Source organism: Giraffa tippelskirchi, chromosome 5 (genome assembly GCF_054371585.1).
Source record: "Giraffa tippelskirchi isolate mGirTip1 chromosome 5, T2T-mGirTip1v1.2.pri, whole genome shotgun sequence".
NCBI classification, from domain to species: Eukaryota; Metazoa; Chordata; class Mammalia; order Artiodactyla; family Giraffidae; genus Giraffa; species Giraffa tippelskirchi.
The window spans coordinates 121494111-121516525 of record NC_137279.1 but is presented as its reverse complement, the minus strand read 5'-3'; the positions used below and the strand labels follow the sequence as shown (position 1 = coordinate 121516525).

General features: G+C 40.4%; 1 protein-coding gene across 4 annotated transcripts in view; it reads left to right on the top strand.

Annotated features, from left to right (window-relative positions):
* Window positions 1-4915: 4915 nt before the first annotated feature.
* The window catches only part of SLC71A1 (solute carrier family 71 member 1), a 48065-nt gene continuing 30565 nt past the window's right edge, over window positions 4916-22415 (top strand). Inside the window, exons 1-2 of one of the 4 annotated variants that reach the window (XM_081493222.1) lie at window positions 4916-5137; window positions 21511-21606. In XM_081493222.1, coding sequence (XP_081349348.1) covers window positions 5054-5137; window positions 21511-21606 — 180 coding nt within the window. In that variant the 5' untranslated portion in view covers window positions 4916-5053. Of the gene's footprint in view, window positions 5672-21510; window positions 21607-22415 lie in introns of all 4 variants that reach the window. The other 3 variants (XM_081493221.1, XM_081493224.1, XM_081493226.1) reach the window with 3 other exon arrangements.

Below are 22415 nucleotides of genomic sequence, written 5' to 3'. Positions count from 1 at the left end.
CAGAACATGTGAGATCTTAGTTCCCCAACCAGGGATGGAACTCGAGCCCCCTGCAATGGAAGGTGGAGACTTAACCAGCAGACCACCAGGTCAGACCCTTTGACGTTTTAAATGATATACTTTGGCTCCCATCTAATTGCCTTTGTGACAACCAACAAACTTTTTCTACTCCTTTCTCCCATCTTCCAATATTTATTTAGTTGCCTTATTTCTATTTGAAATTTTTAGAACATAAAACATTTACACACTATTTTCTCATCCTAGTTCGTGTATTTGTTGTAAAATTTAATATATTTTAGTATACCAATATACTTTATAAATATATTTAAGTATATTTAATACTCAATACTTTAGCCGAAGGCTCCCCAATCAACTCTTCAAAACTGGATGAAGCTTTTCTAGTTAAGTACTTAAGGAGGGCTTGTAAGTACAATATTCCTCAAGTTCTAGCATGTTTAAACTTTCTAGCAGCTAGACACTTGTCAAGTACAGCTTGACATACTATGAAATCTTTGGCTCACACTATGTTTCCTTGAGTTTTTTTTAAATGTTGCTCCATTGTTGTGTTGCTTGGTGTTATTGTCAAGAAGTCTGGCACCACTTGATTTTTTTTCCCCTTTGGAAAAAATGCTTTTGTTTGTTGTTGTTGTTTTCCTGAAGGCCCAGGTAACTTTTTTCCATGTCATTTTTCTGATCCTTATTTTATCTATTTTTCCTCATAGCTGATTTTATTCCTCTGCTCCATGTTTCTTACTTTGATGTTTTTAGAAACCCTGTAATTTAGGTTTCACATTTTGGATGATTTTATTTTTTCAGTATATTGCCTGAGTTTGCTCCAGTCTCATCTTCCTATTGAATTTTTAACTCAGTTCTTTCACATCTGCAATGTGAAAGAGTCTCTATTTAATGATATTTAATGCATATTGGAGTGATATACATAGCTTTCCTCTCTTTCATATTTTCTAGAGGGTAGTATTTTCTATTAACTGAAAAGTTGTCATTTTCTGTTTTTTTTTTTAAAGAGTAGACTTTTATGGGGTGGAGCTTTGTCACCTTTTTCCGTTCTTGATGAAACAGGTAGGATTTTCTTTTTTTTTATGTTTAAAGCAGTTTTTTTTTAATTTATTTATTTTAATTGCAGGCTAATTACTTTACAATATTGTAGTGGTTTTGCCATACAGACGAATGAATAAGAAAGCTGTGGTACATATACACAATGGAATACTACTCAGCCATTAAAAAGAATACATTTGAATCCGTTCTAAGGAGGTGGATGAAACTGGAGCCTATTATACAGAGTGAAGTAAGCCAGAAAGAAAAACACCAATACAGTACACTAATGCATATATATGGAATTTAGAAAGATGGTAACGATAACCCTATATGCGAGACAGCATAAGAGACACAGATGTATAGAACAGTCTTTTGGACTTTGTGGGAGAGGGCGAGGGTGCGATGAATAGGGAGAATGGCATTGAAACACGTATATTATCATATGAGAAATGAATTGCCAGTCCAGGTTCTATGCATGAAACAGGGTGCTCGGGGCTGGTGCACTGGGATGACTCAGAGGATTTTCTTAAGTCAGCAAGAACAGGTAGTTATACAGACGTGAGGTGACTGTTTCATAGTTAAGGAGGCCCTCTTCTGTTCACATGGCAAAATGCAGTTTCTTTAATAAAGGGCACATTTAGGGGGTTGGATTCTGTAACACAATCTTGTTTCTTTAGGAATATTTAGCTGCAGCCACTTGCTGTTCTGTACCAGGGATTTCTCTCATGAAAGGTTCTAAGGAACTTTCCAAACATAGGTTTTTGCCTGTTTTCAAGTCTGATTCTTGACTTTCTCATTAATTTTGGGAACTTTAAAATCCTTTCAAATCATTCCTTTTTGCTTATGTTAGCTAATGCTAGTTTCTGTTTACTATCACCAGAGAACCCCAACTGACATGTCAACCTTCAATGTAAAGTCTGAATCTTCATGACCCAAATCACATATAAAGCCACAAGAATTATATATTCACAATAAGTCTGTTAGTACAAGACTCATCTCTCATGTTTACTATTACAGCTCTTCTAGCACAATGCCTGGGACATTCTGGACATTCAGTGTGTGTTAAATTTTTCTTATTACCTTTTTTTTTTTTTACAACAGCATTTACTACAATTTGCAATTAACTTCCTTTTGTGTTTGTTTTATAGTCTGTCCCCCAGTATAATTAAGCTCTATGCAGATACTATGTCATTCATCAATGTATCTTCAGTGTCTAGTAAAACAGTGACAAACAGAGGTACTCAAACATTTTTTGATTGACTGAATCAGTTCTTAGGATGATAAAACTGGTACAGCTGGATGAAGGATGATTTTAATAAAGAGTAACCACACAAAACATGGTCTTACCAGGCTTTTTCATTCATTCAAAACAAGCTCCTGGGTATTTAAATTATGAAATCTATCTCATCTTACTTTCTCTAAAGTTTCAAGTCAATTTCCACAAGAGAACATTTTAAAACAAATGTTGAGTTTACTTATTGTAGGAACACATAACTTGAAGTATCAGGCTAAAATGTCTTTCTTCTCCCTTCCATGGAAATTGATTTGTTTTCCATTTCTAGTCAGTTATTGAAATAGAAAGGAAAATTCAATCAAATTTACTTTTTAACATTTTAAAATAATTTTAAGCTTACAGAAAAGTTGCAATAATAGTACCAAGAACACACATTCCCTTTACCCTATCTATAGCGGTGTACCAAAGCTCTGTACCAAATTACCCAAGGTTTAGTGGCTTAAAGCAAGTACGTTTGTTTTTTTTTTTAAGCAAGTACTTTTTTATCTTACAGTTTCTGAGAGTCAGGAAACTGGGAGTGGCTAAGCTGGGTGGTCCTAGCTCAGGGTTTCCTGAAGTCACAGTCAGGATGTTGGCAGGGATTCTTATTGTTCTGTCACTCAGTCATGTCTGACTCTTTGTGACCCCATGGACTGCAGCATGCCAGGCTTCCCTGTCCTTCACAGTCTCCTGGAGTTTGCTCAAACTCATGTCCATTGAGTCAGTGATGCCATCCAGCCATCTCATCTTTGCCACCCATTCTCCTCATGTCCTCAATCTTTCCCATCATCAGGGTCTTTTCCAATGAGTCGGCTCTTCGCATCAAGTGGCTAAGGTATTGCAGCTGCAGCTTCAGCATCAGTCCTTCTAATGGATATTTAGGGTTGATTTCTTTTAGGACTGACTGGCAGGAGTTGCTGCCAGCCAAAGCCTTGATCAGGACTGGAGGACTGGCTCCAAGATGACTGACTCACTCAAGTATCTGTTGATAGGGGGCCTCAGTTCCTGGACAACAGGATGAGCCTACAGGCTGCTTAAGTGTCCTCAGGACACGGCAGCTGGTTTCCACTAAACTTGGGTTCTGAGTGAATGAAAAAGAGAGAGCTAGCAGGAAGATGCATAGTCTTTTATGACTTACTTTGCCGACAAAGGTCCGTCTAGTCAAAGCTATGGTTTTTCTAGTAGTCATGTATGGATGTGAGAATTGGACCATAAAGTTGAGCACGGAAGAATTGATGCTTTTGAAACTGTTGTGTTGGAGAAGACTCTTGAGATTCCCTTGGACTGCAAGGAGGTCAAGCCAGTCAATGGTAAAGGAAACGCCTACGCATACCTCCTTACATATACATACATGTTAGTTCCTAACTATTTAAGAGTACCTAGCATGCATCACCGGGCTTCCCAGGTGGCACTAGTGGTAAAGAACCTGCCTGCCAGTGCAGAAGACATGAGAGACCCAGGATCAATCAATGGATCCAGAAGATTCCCTGGAGACATGACAGCCCACCTCAGTATTCTTACCTGGAGAATCCTATGGACAGAGGAGCCTGGGGGACTACAGTCCATAGTGTCTCAAAGAGCCAGACACGACTAAAGCGACTTAGCACGCACACACACACACAGCATAGCATGCATCACATTCCTTGACTCCTTAAGACTTCGGTGTATATTTCTTAAGGAAAAGGATATTCTTTTATGTAACACAGTACAGTCATCACAATCAAATTTAACATTGCGATACTTTAATCTGAAGTCCACAGTCCACTTGTGACAGCTGTCCTTTTCCGCAATTTCCCCATTAAATTGATTTTTAAACTGGGTAAAACAAGTAGTGGGCTACAAAGGGTGCCCTCAGTTCAGTTCAGTCGCTCAGTCGTGCCCGACTCTTTGCGACCCCATGGACTGCAGCACGCCAGGCTTCCCTGTCCATCACCAACTCCCGGAGTTTACCCAAACTCATGTCCATTGAGTCGGTGATGCCATCCAACCATCTCATTCTCTGTCGTCCCCTTCTCCTTCCTAGGTTCTATCAGTTTTTACTGGCAGGGAATAAAGAAAAAGTCCCTTCTGGGGCCAGGGTGCTGTTGGAAACAGGCTTGCTTCAGTAGAGCTCCTGGCATCCCTCAGCCGCCGCCTGTGCCACCCAAATGAAAACTCATTTTATCGCCACTCTTCCAGTTACCCACGATTTATGGAAAACTATTTCAACGCCTCCTTCGGTTCCAGTGTTGGTCAGAACACAGCGGGAGTTAGCCCTCATAGCTGAGGAGGCCTGGTTGAAATTCCAGTATAACTGTGTATCAGCTGTATTTCCTCGAGCATGTAAGTTCAGAAACTTAGAATTCTCCCTCAGTTAAGGGCTCCATCACGGCCCCCAGCGCCCAGGGCTGCGGTGAGGACTGAACGAGTGAAGGGCATAGGGCTTCCTTCACAGGCAGCCCGCCCGCAGGTGGCCCCTTCCGCACGCCGCCCGCTTTCCTCCCGGCTTCCCTCCCAGCGCCGACCACCCGGCGGCGGAGCGGGCGGGGCGCGTCACGTGGGCGGGGCGGGGCGCACTCGTCGGCCGATCGCACGATGTGACGCGCCGCCGGAGGCAGGCCGGGCCCTCAAGATGGCGGCGGGTGCCCCGAGCGGCTCGGCCGGGCAGTAGTACCGGGACGGCACTCGCCGCTGGGGCAGGCCGCCCCGGGAGTGGCTGCAGCAGCGCCAGGAATCGAGGATGGTAAAATGACCCAGGGGAAGAAGAAGAAAAGGGCCGCGAACCGCAGTATCATGCTGGCCAAAAAGATCATCATTAAGGACGGAGGCACGGTGAGCTGGGGTACCGAGCCGGGGAGTGTCGGGCCGAATCTCTTTCTGCTCCCGACGCGGCCGCCTGCAGTCGTCCCTGACTGCCCCTACCCCTCCCGCGGGGCCGGTGTCTCGGACTCCCGGCTCTTTCCTCTCTCGCCCCGGCCTGCGGCCTCTGGGGCACATCCTCCCGGATGGAGAAGGCTCCCGCCTCTCCCGCACCTGCCGCCCTGCCCTCCAGCCACTGCTGGAGGCCCTGCGACCTCGAGCCCACGCGCGCCGCCGCCGCGGGCAGGAATCGACGCCGGGCTCCGCCGTCCGCCGCGCCCCTCGCCTCCGCAGCATCGTCAGCGCCGTCCAGGCCCCGCGAGGCGGTGGCCGGGCTCTGGAAGCGGCCGGCAGCGTCCCCTGCCCTCCCGTATGCTGCTCCCGGGGTGGCATCTGGCGCGGCGACCCCGCTGGGGCCCCGTAGTGCGCTCGCCCCCTTTCTCCACGCCGTTTGGGGTCAGTGCTCCTGCTCGCGGCTGCGTCCAGTGCGGTAAACAGTGTCCTAAGGTGGGCTCTGCTCCTCGCCGCCCGCCGTCGGGACTGTGACGGAGGACACCCGGGGCCTAGACTTCAGTCTGTAGTTTTCAAAGAGTCACCACCCTATTGTTTTAAAATCACCTGGTGTATTTTAGAACAAGAATACTCGATAGAGTTGGTCATGGCCTGAGGGTTAGAAGACATTAATTAGGAAGACAGATTGAGGACGAGAAAATTTTTTTTGCTTTTTAGAAATAGTGTCATCAGAATCAACTTTAGGCATTGTGCTGTGGTTAACCGGCAGGGGAGGTAGGCCTTTTAATTGAAAATAACTCACCTTTTTTTTTTTTTTTTTTTAATGCTGAAAATTCTTCGTTGCTCCTCTCTGGTCTTTGCTGCATTCTTTGATATCAAGTTCTTTAGTAGAATACAAAAGTGAAAGTCATTTCACTTTTTCGAGAAATGTGCAGGAATGGTTCCTTTTATTCCATGTTTGTTTGGAGCCCTCCATTGCTAGCACAGTGCTGAATGTGTAAATTAGGCCACCACTGAGGATTTGCTAAGTTAATTTGAAATCAGTGACAACTTGGTTTGGACATTTCAGAATATGGCCCAGTCAGTATGCTAAAATTCAGAAAGCTTGGGACATATGTAGCAATTTCACCTTTGAAAGTGAAAGTGAAGTCGCTGAGTCGTCTCCGACTCTTTGTGACCTTATGGGTTATAGCCTACCAGGCTCCTCCGTCCATGGGATTTTCCAGGCAAGAGTACTGGAGTGGGTTGTCACTCTAAGGGATCTTCCTGATTCAGGGATCGAACCTGGGTCTCCCGCATTGTAGGCAGACGCTTTACCCTCTGAGCCACGAGGGAAGTCTGTATACCTTTAGTAACTGTCAAATCTATAGATGTCGTAGCTTTGACATTTAGTGAAAACCTTTGAAATTCAAGTCCTCAGAGCTCATGTTTTAATTAAACATTAAAAACATTTGATTAAATCAGTTATGAATTGTCACGGCGAACTTGGTTAGAACTTCATTGTGGGGAGAGAGATGGCTTGAAAAAACACTGGTGCCTTTACCAGTCATAAGGACTTAATGTTTTAATTTGTTCATACAATCAATAAAATAGAAGCAGCAAATAATTGTATTTTGTAAAAGCAATTAATATTTAAGATTAATATTCTTTCTAAAAGATAAAGAAGCTGTGTTCAGGAAGCACACCTCCTTCCTTGTAAAGTTCTGTTTTGTTACCTCTCAAGTTTTTTTTAACTCACTTTATAGCAATTAAATCTTGTGAGATTTGGAACAGCTTTTGGTTTTTTTAATCTTGGTATTTATTAAAGTTGTGAATTTATAGTTTGCTTTTGGACACAAAACACAATTTTTACGCCAGCAGTAGGTTTTTAAGAGGGCATAGAGAATAAATGAACGCTTCTTTTGAGGGATGTGCGCATGGGGGTATTATCATTCATCATTTTTGTACCCTTATGCTGCACTTTGCATTCTCAGAGCACTGGACACCTCTTTAGAATAGGGACTTTGTTTATGCGTCTTTTAATCCCACAGGGCCTACTGTGTGAATTTAAAGTGATAAAAACACATTTAGAGTGATTTTTAAAAATGAGTTGAGTAGCACATTCTAAAGGTCATTTTTTAGTGTAATTTTATTTATTCCTATATATAATCAGGGGATATTTCTGTTTCTTGAAGTGCCAGGGTAATTTTTTTACAGTTTGTATTTTAATCTACTCTAGCCATAAGTGAAAATACATATAATTATTATAGTCATAAAAATTGTTTTAAAATCACATTTGTATTACTTCTCTACTTAAAATTGATCAGATTACTGTTATGAACACCTGGTGTCTGAGGCTGTATGGTCATACATGACAGGCTCTGAACAGTGTTTCACATCCCTGGCCGATGGTACTGACCTGGTCCCCTTCCATTTTCTTCCTAGTGTTCAACAATGTTAAGATTATTTTGCCCTGTCCCCTGCAAATGGCATCTTTTTAAGCTTGATCAGCCAGTTGTAATGTTCGTAAAGCAAAATTAGTAATGAGTTGTTAATGATTTATCAAAAACTCAGCACATATTTGTTGTAGTTTTTAACAGTTGAAGAAGTGAACCTTTCTAAACCAGCCAGGTTAATCATAAGTTACTAAATGTTTTTCTTTTCTTGAAATTGTATTTCAGTTGGCTCTGAAGTCTAGGTAAGACTGACTAATATGTTGTCTATTTGTGTAGTATGCAATTAAGGTACATTATATGAGGGGGGTGTGATTCTATATCAGGAGCTCTTAACTTGGGTTTGTTCACCCTGAAGTTATTTGTAAAATTTTCTTTGTACATCTCTCTAGGGAAATTCCATAAAGGTTTCATACTTCCGGAAAGTTTAAGAACAGTTGTTTTGTATGAAAACAACATAAGTAACTAAAGAATAGTTTCATGGGTTAAATTAAATAAATATTTACTGGGCTTCCCTGGTGGCACAGTTGGTAAAGAATCTGCCAGCAATGCGGGAGACCTGGGTTTGATCCTGGATTGGGAAGATCCCCTGGAGGAGGGCATGGCAACCCCCTCCAGTATCTTTACCTGGAGAATCGCCACGGACAGAGGCGCCTGAGGGGGCTACAGTCCATGGGGTCGCAAAGAGTCGGCTATGACAGTGACTTTTAACTTTCGGTCATCTGGTGTATACAGTTTTACTGATGAAAGTAACTTACATTATTGGTGAATTTGCTTTTGGAAGCATTTACACGTAGAATTGGGCTTCCCAGGTGGTTCAGTGGACAAGGAATCTGCCTACTATGCAGGAGATGTCGATTCCTGGGTCGGGAAGATCCCTCAGAGGAGGGCATGGCAACCCACTCCAGTATTCTTGCTGGAGAATGCCATGGACAAGAGGAGCCTGGTGGGCTACATGAGGTCGAAAGAGTCGGACGCTACTGAAGCGATTGAGCAGGCACACATAGGATTACTGTGTTTAGTTATGTTTTAATGTATGTAACATTTTGCTACATCTCTTATTCATTGCAGACCATTGAGGAGAGCTAAATTAAAACTGCATTCTGACATTTTAGAATGCTTCTGGTTTTGTTGTTAAATCATTACTATGTTTTGTTGTTAGTTTAGTCACTAAGTTGTGTCAGACTCTTTGCAACCCCATGGACTGTACACCCCTCCCCCCCCGCCCCAGGCTCCTCTGTCCGTGGGATTTCCCAGGGATGGAACCTGTGTCTCTTGCATTGGCAGGTGGATTCTTTTTACCACTGAGCCTCCAGATTGTTTATAAGTGCTCTTGGTAGAGACTAAGAGCCTCAGAGTTATTTACATGAGTTATTTGTATTATTAAAGATAGAATTTTCCTTATGATTTTTGAAGTTTGCTTGTTTTTTATTCTGATTTTTATTGTTTTGTGAATACAGAGACTACATCTCTGATAAAGTGAAAAAATGTAGATTTTTTTCACAAGTGAATTGGTAAAGTGACTTTAAAGATCAGATAGAAAGCAAAGCACATGTGAATTGATTTATTAGAAGTACCTGACAAAAGTAGAATTGACATTTCAAATATGCCCAGAGATGCAGAGTACCAGATTTTTATTCCTGATTTCTCTGATTTTAATCACAATAAATAGGGAGTCAAAAACCATTTCAGAAGTCTGGCCCTAAGCTCTGATCCTTTGCACTCTTCACCTGCTAGGGTGACTGAAGGAGTTGCAGAATAGCTCTCTGAACCCCCAGAGAGCAGCCACTGGTTCCTAGAGTGCAAGCAAGCCAGGAAGAGGGGCATGGTGCCTTTCAAAAAGCACCTGTTCTTTGGTATTACTAGCCTTTGCCTAGAAACATCAGGATGTACACATGTCCATGGCAAGCTTGTGGCAGGCAGAACCATGAATGATTTACCTGTCTACCTCTGTTAGTCAACACTTGCTTTAGGGTAGCATGTTTGGGGGTAAATGAGTAAGCAGTTTTCTCTGTTTATATTTCCAGTTTGTCTTACTATAGTTTGAAAACTTGCTTCACATCATCTGTGGAAATTCACTTATAGTTGAAGTGTTGAAGTTTAGGAAAAAGAATAGCTTTTCTCAAAAATCACTCTGACAAGTATATATGATTTAAATTTTCAGTTATTTAAAAGCTCAAATTGTCTGTTAGCATTATTTTGAATTGGAAGTGTCAGTTAAAGTAACAGTTGACCATTTCAGCCAGGGTACATATATCAGGATCCCCAAAATGGGTTCGTCTCTTTCAATGCCAGATCGCAGTAGCTTATTCTTAATAATAGCTCTATTTTCTCAATAGTGTATAAATACAGTTATGAATTCTACAACAGGAAATACTTCTTAGGGAGTCTTTTTAGCAAGAGGTGATCGATATTTCATCACTTAGCTATATAAATTGAGTAATCGGAGATCACATTAGGACCATTCTTGAGCTTCGGCGCTATCCTAGACATTGGTGACAGTTGGATTTTTGTGTTAATGGTTTTGTGTTTTGTTTGGTTTTTTTAATTTTTAATTTTATTTTACCTTTTTAGTGAGCTTAGTTTGTAGTTACTTCAACTGTGTAACCCATTTGGTGTTCATGAGAATAAGCATTTAATGTAGTGATGATTTAACTTGATTTAACAGCCAGCCACATATTTTCCTCTTAACACTAGAGAGTGCTGCAATAGATTGTCATGTTACTTATCTTTTCAAAATTTATCTCAAAACAGTACAATCATGGGACTTCCTCTGGTGGTCCAGTTGTTAAGATTCTGTGCTTCCAATACAAAGGCTGTGGATTGGATCCCTAATTGGGGAACTAAGATCCATGTGCCATGTGGTGTGGCCAAAAAAATAAAAATCATATAGCAATAACAATCTTAAGCTGTAGATCTTTTTAAATTTTTTTAAGAGTAAAACTTGATCTGACTATACTCTTGTTCAATATTTATAAGTGTATTTCATTCTATTTAGGAGCAGTCTAACCCATACTTCTTCACTTCTCTGATAATATACAAATATTGAATAGCTCTTTAAAATTGATCTGTAACATGTCAGTAAGTAATTTTAAAGTCTCACTGCAGATTAAGCCAAAGTGACTTAATTAGTATGCATGCTTGCCAAGTCACTTCAGTCGTGTCTGACTCTTTGCAACCCTATAAACTGTAGCCTGCCAGGCTTCTCTGTCCATGGGATTCTCCAGGCAAGAAAACTGGAGTGGGTTGCCAGGCCCTCCTCCAGGGAATCTTCTTGACCTAGGGATCGATCAAACCCACGTCTTTTCTGTCTCCTGCATTGGCAGAAGGGTTCTTTACCACTAGCACCACCTGAGAAGGCCTTTAATTAGTATGATAGTATCTTTACATGTTTATAACAATTCATACTTTGAGGAAATTAAGGATCAGTTTTCTTTTTGTGACAAATGTGAAACTTACCTTGCCTGATTAAAGTCACAGAAAATAAGAAAACACACACTACATGATACCAAATACTAGCCGCTGCTGCTGCTAAGTCGCTTCAGTCGTGTCCAACTCTGTGCAACCCCACAGATGGCAGCCCACCAGGCTCCTCTGTCCATGGGATTTTCCAGGCAAGAACACTGGAGTGGGTTGCCATTTCCTTCTCCAATGCATGAAAGTGAAAAGTGAAAGTGAAGCCGCTCAGTCGTGTCCGACTCTTAGCGACCCTATGGACTGCAGCCTACCAGGCTCCTCCGTCCATGGCAGTGAAGTCTTATTTACTCCAGTTATTCCATAATGTTTCAGGATCCTATGAGAGCAGCTTTACAGTTACAGTATTCTCTTTAGGGATTTTTTTTTTTTTAGTATTCTTGCATGAAAAGTTCCAGGTCCTGGATGTCTGTGATGAAGCATTTTTGTGTGTATGTGTACACACAAGACTTTTACATTAAATTATTTTAGTCAACTTAGTTATGTTTTGTCCAGTGAAAATTCAGCATTTCTTTCTGAAGATTTGTTTTATCCTCATTATTGTTTGTTTGTTTGTTTGTTGTTTTGGCCACACTGCAAGGCATGCAGGATCTTAGTTCCCCAACCAGGGATCACACCCATGCCCTCTGCAGTGGAAGCACGGTATTGTAACTATTGGTTCTCCAGGAAATTCCCATCTTCCTCATTCTAGATTAGTAGCTTCTCAGTATTAAATTTTAAGTTCAAAATTATTCTTCTTCATCCTTTATTTTGGTTTTTGTCATTTTTTTATATTTTTCCAACTTTTATTTTGAGAATTTTCAAAACTACAGAAAAGTTGCAAAAATAACATAATGAATATTTATTTGGCTATCCCAGAGATTTATGGTTCAACAGTTGTTCACATTTTGCTGCATTTGTTTTTCCTTTCTCTATGCATGTTTTTTTCATTTTTTTTTTTTTCTGAACCATTTGAATTAGTGGTAGACATCATGATACTTTATCCCTAAAAGTATCACCTAAGAATAAGGATTTTTTTCCAGTAGTCATGTATGGACATGAGAGTTGGACTATAAAGAAAGCTGAGCGCCGAAGAATTGATGCCTTTGAACTGTGGTGTTGGAGAAGACTCTTGAGAGTCCCGTGGACCACAAGGAGATCCAACCAGGCCATCCTAAAGGAAACCAGTCCTGAATATTAATTGGAAAGACTGATACTGAAGCTGAAACCCCAATACTTTGCCCACCTGATGCAAAGAACTGACTCATTTGAAAAGACCCTGATGATGGCAAAGATTGAAGGTGGGAGGAGAAGGGGATGACAGAGAATGAGATGGTTGGATGGCATCACCGACTCAATGGACGTGAGTTGAGTAAACTCCGGGAGTTGGTGATGGACAGGGAGGCCTGGCGTGCTGTAGTCCATGGGGTCACAAAGAGTTGGACACGACTGAGCAACTGAACTGAACTACATAACTACAATATAATCACCACGTTCAGAAATTTAACATTGATAAAATACTCTTGGGTAGTATATAGTCCATAGTCACATTTCCCCAGTAATCCTAATAACTACTTTATAGTCTTTTTTTGGATGTAGGATTATTATGTTTAGTTGCCATGTATCTTCTGTCTAGAATAGCTTTTTGTTTGGTTTTTAAGCTTGCTGCTGCTGCTAAGTCGCTTCAGTCGTGTCCGACTCTGTGCGACCCCATAGACGGCAGCCCACCAGGCTCCGCCGTCCCCGGGATTCTCCAGGCAAGAACACTGGAGTGGGTTGCCATTGCCTTCTCCAGTGCATGAAAGGGAAAAGTGAAAGTGAAGTCACACAGTCGTGTCCGACTCTTAGCGACCCCATGGACTAGCCTACCAAGCTCCTCCGTCCATGGGATTTTTAGGCAAGAGTACTGGAGTAGGGTGCCATTGCCTTCTCCTTTAAGCTTAAAAAATATCAATTTTTTTTTTTAAAAAGTCTAGGCCGTTGTTTTGAAAAAAAAGCCTCAGTTTCACTTATTCTTATGCTTTTCTCACATGGTAACATCCATTTAACAAGTAGGATTATAATGCCCAGTTACTAGTGGATTTACTTCTTTCTCCTGGCCAAAAACCTGTATAAGTCCCTGATTCATTGATAGGAATGTAACATAAGTTATTACAGTCAATATTCTCCATAACAACTGCTGGATTCATAAACTCATATTTATTCGGCAATTATAGACTTGGAATTTGAGAATTAGATGAGGATTTAGGTAGGAAATTAATAGTTTACACCTAATTGCTAAGAGAGGTAAAGTGACTTACTTAAGTCATCTGATAGCTTAATGACTCTCTTGATAAGGGTTATCTAATCCATAAGCATGAAATACCCTTTCCATCTTAGACATTGGGCTATGCAGAGAGATACTAAAATGGTTAAGATTGGATCCCTACTTCTAAGTGAGTAACAGTCTGTGATAATAATATATGCAGTGTAACCACTGAAACCAGTGTAGCTCCAGACTTGGGCTCTGCAGTTGCCTGGATTGACTGCTCCATCTCTTACTTGCTATATTGGACTCTAAAATGGAGGTAGTAATATGTAACTGGAAAGGTTAGGAAGGGTAAATAAGACTGTGAATGTCAATCATTATAAGTCTTCAGTGATTTTTATTATTTTAATCTCAGGTGTATGTACAGTAAACCCATGTGAGAGATGATACAGTAGTGAGCAGTGGGTATCAGAGGATGTGTGTGTGTGCCCGCTCAGTCACTCAGTCATGTCCGACTCTGTGTGACCCCATGGGCTGTACTCCAGGCTCCTCTGTTCATGGGATTCTTCAGGCAAGAATACTGGAGTGGGTGGCCATGCCCTCCTTCAGGGGATCTTCTCATCCCAGGGATCCAACCCACGTCTCTGGCATCTCCTGCATTGGCAAGCGGATTCTTTACCACTCTGCCACCTGGAAGCCCCATCAGAGGATAGAGGATGGGGAGAAGTTGCAAATTTAATTAATGGATATATTGCCCTTTTAACAATGTTTAAATACAGTAACCATATACTGAATGCCTAAAGTAATAGGTAGAGGAGACTTACAGAGTAATTCATTTCATTTCTACAGACACTTACTAAGCACTTTTGTGCTGTACATGTATTGCATGCTCTAGATTGTAGAAGAATAAAGCATAGGGCCTGCCTCAGAGAGCATGAGCATGAGAAAGGTAAAGTTTAGGTTAAATAAAATGAAACAGATACTTTACAGAGCGAAATCCAACTGTAAAAGTTATCAAGTGTTAAAGGATAGAAGAATAAGTAGATTTTTTAAAGGCTTAGCCAAAAGCCTAGGTGATGAAACAAAATACATTACCAATGGAAAGTATGCTTTGGGAAATGGGAATTAAATTGGAGAGTGGATTCAGGGTTAAAGGGGTTTGTCCGCTGACTTCTGAGTTGAAGTTAGAGGTGACTGCCATGGAACCATGTCTCATGCCTCCATAAGAAAGAAGTTACTCAGCTGAATGGACTTTTGATACAGTAATTATTATGTTTTTAGGTGGAATATCTTGGCATTTGGGGGGTTGGGTATGTGTTAGTTTATGTTCAAATTTGTCTCCTTCAGAATTTTTCACATTGTACCTCTTTAATTCTTTCAATAATCCTTAAATATCATCTGTTGATATGATCTCATTGTGCTGAACCTTGTACTCTTGATGCTGTAAACACTGGTCAGATATTTGCCCCCTAACCTGTCTGTTAACCCTCTTCCCCTGGTCTTTCTCCTCAGGCCATGACCCTTGTATTCTTTCCAAATTGTCCTGGAATTTGATTATGGATTGCTATTCCATTAAACCTACCAGCCTTATGTCAAAAGTCCTACCTCAAACTTTCTGTAATTCCAGACTAGTAAAATATTTTAAAAATTCGTCAATTTTATTAAGATCTTATATTACTTTTGAATTTATTTAAAACAGGATAGATAGATATGTATATAATAACAACTCTCAAAATTACCAGTCCCTTGGGGCAGGGAACTATCTCTCCCCCCACCCTGCTTTAAAATATTGGATTAACCAAGAAGTTTCTACAGTTTTTTCCATACCATCTTACACATACACCCACATACACTTTTCTCTCCCACCTCTGGGGACATATGAGAGAATGGCTTCGGAGGGCCAAGCATATGCAACTACCTATCTTTTTCCATTCTAGTTTTACACAGTAGTTTTTCTCTTAGATAAATAAAACATTTTCCTCTTATTTAAAGTACAATCATGCCTATTAAAAAGATTTAGAAAACTCAGAACAATATAATAAATAATTTCATGTCACTTAAAATCACTACCTAATATAAACACTATTAACGTTGAGGTTTTTGTTTTGTTTTTCATAGTTGAAATTATTCTACATACACAATTTTATATCCTGCTTTGATTTTTTTTAATTTAACATTGTCATAAACACGTTTACATGTCATTATAGATTATCCATAAACAGTTTTTGGCTGCATATTATTCTATGATTTATATACCATGATTTGATTATAGGATGTGTAATTAGATTGAACATTTAGATTTATATATTCCTACTGTAAGTGATGCTGCTGTGAACATCTTTATGGTGAAACTTTTTCTGAATGGTTATTTCCATGATAGAATTTTATGTGCTGTTTTATAAATTGTTTATTCTTTATATTTTTATAGGGTCTTAAGTGCTTTTGTATTGGTTTTCATGAATGCTTTACCTAGTTAAGATATTAATCTTTTGCTGTTTCTCGCATCTTACTTTGTTTCCTTTAAATTCAGCTAATGCTGTCCATGTTTTTCTCAAATTGGTATGCCTAAAAGGAATTGATCTTTTATTCTTTACCCTTTCCTCACTGTCCAACTGACCAGGCAGAAACTGAAATCTTTTCATCTTCAATATTCTCTACCCTCCTCTGCTACATCTAGTCATCTGCAAACTGAGGCCTTATATTATCTCTTAAATATTTTTTGTACCTATACAATTTGCTCCATCCCCACTACCTCTGTCTTATTTCTCTCATAAGTTTTCCCAGCACTGTCCTTAAGTGATTAAGTATTCTTCACTGAAGCAGCCACTTTTAACACACTTATTTTCTTCTAGGCTTTTGGCTCTATGTGTATATTTATACACATTGTCATGTAATTATCATCTTACTTTTTCTTAGCATTTCCCAGACAGTTTTCTAAGAAACTCAGGTGTTCTTGAGATACCATCTCTTATATGACAGAAGGATTTCATGGTCAAATTTGGAAAACAGTGCATACTGTAGCTTTCTGAAGATTCATAATATGCATTAGTGTGTTAAAGGCCCTGAGAAGGGCCTATTCTAATAGGTATTGAATATATGTGATGATGAACAAAACTAGTTTTGAGCTTATGAAATCCTACGGACTTTTTTCCTAACCTTGTCTTACTATACTTGCTCTGTTTGGTACTGGGCATTATTCTTTCCTTCCTAAAACTGCTCCTTTGTCACTTGTGACACTGTATTCTCTTGATTCTCCTGATGTTTCTCTGATGGCTCCTTCTTTATTTTCATGAGTTCCTTTTCCTCTGCCCAATACAGTAGTAGACCCATGAATGTGGGTTTGAACTGCATGGGCCCAATTATATATGGATTTTTTTTTCAATAAATACATACTACATGGTCTGCAGTTGGTTGAATCTGCAGATGGGAGAGCTTAGATACAGAGGGCTGGCTGTAAATTTATACATGGATTTCTGACTGTATGAGGCCCGATGCCCCTAACCCCTGTACTTGGTGATTCTTGACTAAGCTAGTCCACCTGTCTTTTCACACTTTATATCACCCACTCTGGTGGTTTCAAACATCATATTTGCTAATGACTAATTGTTTCAATCAGCCCTCAAAGGACAATAGAAATGTTTTAAGTACAAGGGCTATGTCTTATATAGAATCTGAAGTAATTTTGAGCATTCTAGGGGAAGACAAGCTAGGAAGCTACCAGCCTCCACTAGTAGACAACCAGACTAAAAAACTGGAAAGTCGTCTTGACTCTCCCTCCCACATTTGTGAAATTCTTTCAGTTTCAAATCCTGAATTCTCATATCCATTTCCTCCCCTCCAGCGTCCATGCCACACCCCTATTTCATGCCTTAGTCATCTCTTGTGTGAACTGATTCAAATAGCTTGCTTCTGTATGCAGTTTGCTGTTCAGTTACATCCTTTAGAAAATCACCATGATGTATTGAAAAATGCAGGTCTCATCGCACAATTCTCTTGCTTAGAACTCTTAAGTGGTTTTCCTGTATCTCTAGAGAGAAGATAAGAAACTCCTTAACAAAGGGTAGAGCCATCTCTTCTGTCTTCCCTTTACCTTTAACCGCCATGGCTGTTGTTTACTTCATCTGGTTTTTTTTTCTCTAATGTAATTGTCCACACTACTTCATTGTCTTGCAATAACCTTTTCTTGGTTCCTAACTTGTATGAATTAATATCTCTTTTATTGCAGTCTTGTATAAGCAGATGATTATAATGAGATTTCTTCCTCTCTAGACTGAACTCCTTGAGATCAGGGAGTGTGTTTTACTTCTAGCACCGTTGGTACTCTGTGTTTGTTGAATGAGTCTTGTACAAACTCATTCCTCGTCATGGTCCTTCAACTCTTATGTCTCCCAACTCCCACCCCACCTCTGTTGAATCTAATTCCTCAGCCGCATGTTCTACTAAGAGAGTTTCCAGGTACCTAAATTCTGCAGGTTGGGAGAGACATCTACTTTTTTAAAATGATGTAGCACCATTTTTAGTGTACAGAGAAATCCAAACAGTGTTACTATTTTGCACATAAGACTGAGTATGTTGAATATGTTACAGGAAGAGGGACCCCTTCCAGGGTCCAAGAGTGTATGTTCTTGTCTAACACTGGAAACGAATTGTCTGAGGAGACACACATGGTAACAAAGCAAGAGACTTTATTGGGAAGGGGTGCCTAGGCAGAGACCAGCAGGGTCTGAGAACCCAAGAAAATTGTTTTGCCACCTGGCTCTTAGTCTTGGGTTGTTATGGTGATGGGCTTTGTTTTCAGGTCATCTCTGGCCAGTCATTCTGACTCAGGTCCTTGCTGGTGGTGCATGCATTGCTCAGCCAAGGTGGATTCTAGTGAGAGGGACTTGCAGGTTGGTAGGATACAAGGGCTGGTGTCTCCTCTCTTCTTTTGACTTTTTGCAAATTCTTTTGATTGGTGATAGCTTGTTAGTTTGCATTCCTTACCAGGACCTCTTTGTTAAGACAACTTATGTAAGTGACTGCTATCTTGCCTGGCCAGGGTGGCTGGTGTCAGTCAGTGTTTCCTGTAACAAATATATTTTTAAAACTTAAGTATGATATTGTTATATGTATTGATTAAACTTGTTTTTCTGTTACACAAACTTGTCAGTGGAGACCGAGTTAATGTTACAGATCGTTTGCTTTTCTGTCAGTTTAATATTGCCTTTAGAAATACAAAATCCAACAACTGAAGTAATTTTTTAAATATAATTTATTTCTTTATTTTTGGCTGTGCTGAGTCTTAGTTGCTGTGCAAGCTTTACTCTAGTTGCTGTGAGCAGGGCCTACTCTCTAGTTGCAGTTGACAGGTTTCTCATTGAAGTAGCTTTTCTTGTTGTGAAGCACAGGCTTTAGGGCCTGCAGGCTTCAGCAGCTGTGACTCCTAGGCTCCAGAGCACACACTCAGTATTTGAGGCACATGGGCTTAGCTGCTTCACAGCATGTGGGATCCTCCAAGATCAGGGATCAAACTGTTTTCTCCTGCATTGACAGGCAGATTCTTTACCACTGAGCCACCAGGGAAGCCCTGAAGTAATCCTTAAGATACCTCTAAGCAGCAGTGTAAGATACTGCTAGCAGAAGCAAAAGGCAAAGGAGAAAAGGAAAGATATACCCATCTGAATGCAGAGCTCCAAAGAATAACAAGGAGAGAGAAGAAAGCCTTCATCAGTGATCAGTACAAAGAAATAGAGGAAAACAATAGAATGGGAAAGACTAGAGATTTCTTCAAGAAAATTAGAGATACCAAGGCAACATTTCATGCAAAGATGGACACAATAAAGGGCAAAAACTGTATAGACCTAACAGAAGCAGAAGATAGTAAGAAGACGTGGCAAGAATACACAGAAGAACTGTACAAAAAAGATCTTTATGATCGAGATAACCATGATGGTGTGATCACTCACCTAGAGCCAGACATCCTGGAGTGCGAAGTCAAGTGGGCCTTAGGAAGCAGCACTACAAACAAAGCTAGTGGAGGTGATGGAATTCCAACTGATTTATTTCAAATCTTAAAGATGATGCTGTGAAAGTGCTGCATTCAATATGCCAGCATATTTGGAAAACTCAGCAATGGTCACAGGACTGGAAAAGGTCAGTTTTCATTCTAATCCTAAAGAAAGGCAATGCCAAAGAATGTTCAAACTCCTGTACAATTGCACTCATCTCACACGCTACAAAATAATGCTCAAAATTCTCCAAGCGAGGCTTCAAAAGGATGTGAACCGAGAACTTCCAGATGTTCAAGCTGGATTAAAAAAGGCAGAGAAACCGGAAATCAAATTGCCAACACCCATTGGATCATCGAAAAAGCAAGAGAGTTCCAGGAAAACATCTACTTCTGCTTTATTGACTACACCAAAGCCTTTGACTATGTGGATCACAACAAACTGTGGAAAGTTCTTAAAGAGATGGGAGTACCAGACCACCTTACCTGCCTCCTGAGAAGTCTGTATGCAGGTCAAGAAACAACAGTTAGAACCGGACATGGAACAGCGGACTGGTTCCAGATTGGGAAAGAAGTCCATCAAGGCTGTACATTGTCAACCTACTCGTTTAACTTATATGCAGAGTACATCATGCAGAATGCCGAACTGGATGAAGCACAAGCTGGAATCAAGATTGCCGGGAGAAATATCAATAACCTCAGATATGCAGATGATACCACCCTTAAGGCAGAAAGGGAAGAGGAACGAAAGATCCTCTTGATGAAAGTGAAGGAGGAGAGTGAAAAAGCTGGCTTGAAACTCAACGTTGAAAAGGCTAAGATCATGGCATCCGGTCCCATCACTTCATGGCAAATAGATAGGGAAACAATGGAAACAGTGACAGACTTTATTCTCTTGGGCTCCAAAATCACTGCAGATGGTGACTGCAGCCATGAACTTAAAAGACACTTGCTCCTTGGAAGAAAAGCTGTGACTAGTCTAGACAGCATATTAAAAAGCAGAGACGTATTACTTTGTCAACAAAGGTCCATCTAGTCAAAGCTCTGGTTTTTCCAGTAGGCATGTACGGATGTGAGAGTTGGACCATAAAGAAAGCTGAGCACTGAAGATTTGATGCTTTTGAACTGTGGTGTTGGACAGAGTCCCTTGGACTGCAAGGAGATCAGAGCAGTCAATCCTAAAGGAAATCAGTCTTGTATATTCATTAGGACTGATGCTAAAGCTGAAGCTCCAATACTTTGGGCATCTGATGCGAAGAACTGACCCATTGGAAATGACCCTCCCTGATTCTGGGAAAGATTGAAGGCAGGAGAAGGGGACGACAGAGGATGAGAAGGTTGTGTGACATCACTGACTCGATGGACATGAGTTTGAGCAAGCTCTAGGAGTTTGTGATGGACAGGGAAGCCTGGCGTGCTGCACTTCATGGGGTCGAAGAATTGGACATGACTGAGCAACTGAGCTGAACTGAAATGTAAAGTTGATTTTGTATTGTCTTGTGTGTATCAAACCCCAGATTTCTCACATACTGCTCAGAACTTTTCTGCTTTTGAACCATGTTATGATTCTTGCAACATGATTCATTTATGTTTTGGAATCAGTGCAGTAGTCTCATAACTTTCCTTAGGTTTGCCCCTTTTTAATCTATCTGTTATACCTTTGCCTGGATGATATTTTCTTAAAACTTTCATCTGATCACGAGCCTTACTTAACATCTTTTAGTTATGTAAATTGCCTTCAGAACTGAGCAGACTCCTTAGCCTGGAAGTTAGCCCTGTGTACCTCTAGCTCGTCTCTCAGTACTCTGAGCACGCAGCCCGTTCTCTGGGTGTACTGAATGGTCGAGTCCTGTGATGTCTCCTGCTCTCACGCATTACCACCATTGCACAAGAAGCTTCCTTGACTTCTGCTGTCTTCCTGCCCTCTCCTACTCCTCACCTACCTCCTTTCCATCCTTTCAGCCTTCCTCCTGGCGTTCTGACATTCCCATCCCCACCCTGGACTTCCTGTTCCCATTGCACATGGTGTTTATATAATGTATTTATTTGTTTCTTTGTCTGCCTCCATCATCTTGAGGACAGGGACAGTGAGCGTCCAGATGTTTGGCAGAGTACTTATTGCATGTATGTTCTCCATAGATATTTGTTGACTGTTGTCATTACTGTTGGTAATTCTGGAGTACACTATTAACTTTTAAAACTCTTGTTTTTGTAGCCTCAAGGAATAGGTTCTCCTAGTGTTTATCATGCAGTTATCGTCATCTTTTTGGAGTTTTTTGCTTGGGGATTATTGACAGCACCCACCTTGGTGGTAAGTAATCTTTTAACTTATTTTTCACTGACTTGAAAATCTTTTTTCTTCAATTTGGTGGGTGAGGAATGGCTCTTTTATCTTTCCGAGGTTAATTCTCCCACCAATGTCGTCAGCCCTTTAGTGTACTGTATTTTACTGCTTTAGTTGTCTTTTCCAGCTTTCACTTCTCCCTTACTTTTTGGCAGGGCTTAGGTGGGTGTAATTCTTCTGATGAATACTGGACAAATCTAAGCGGAGGCTCAGTCCCCACTCTGGGTAGAGTGGAAAGGATTCTTATACAGGCTTATGAAAAATGATGTCTAGCCCTGAATCACTCAGCATTATCATTTTGAGATTCATTTCTCTAGTTGCATTTTCCAAATGTAAGTTTCTTTTAGTTTAGGCCAAGTATCTAGAGGTAACCATCTAGGGAGGTCATTCTTTCTATAGCCCTAAGCTGATTTTGCTCAAATATTCCCAGGTTTAGAATCTTAGAAAAGACCTCTCTGTAAGATCAAACATCTTAGGTAATAGCTAGTTTTCTCCTATCAGTATAGACGAGAGGAATGGAATGAAGGAAGACGTAGTTACAGTAGAACTCTGTAACATCTTGAAAAGTGTAATCACAGCTTGCCAAATCCCAGAAGAACAGATTTTTAAGATACTTTAAAGAGATACTTTCTTATATTTTCATGAGCTTGTTTGTTGATATCCAAAAAGACTTTTATAAAAAGTTTATTATAAATTGAATGATCATATATAGATAGTTTAAACTAGTCTGAGAAAATTTATGTTCCATATTTCTTGACATATTTATTAAATGGTTA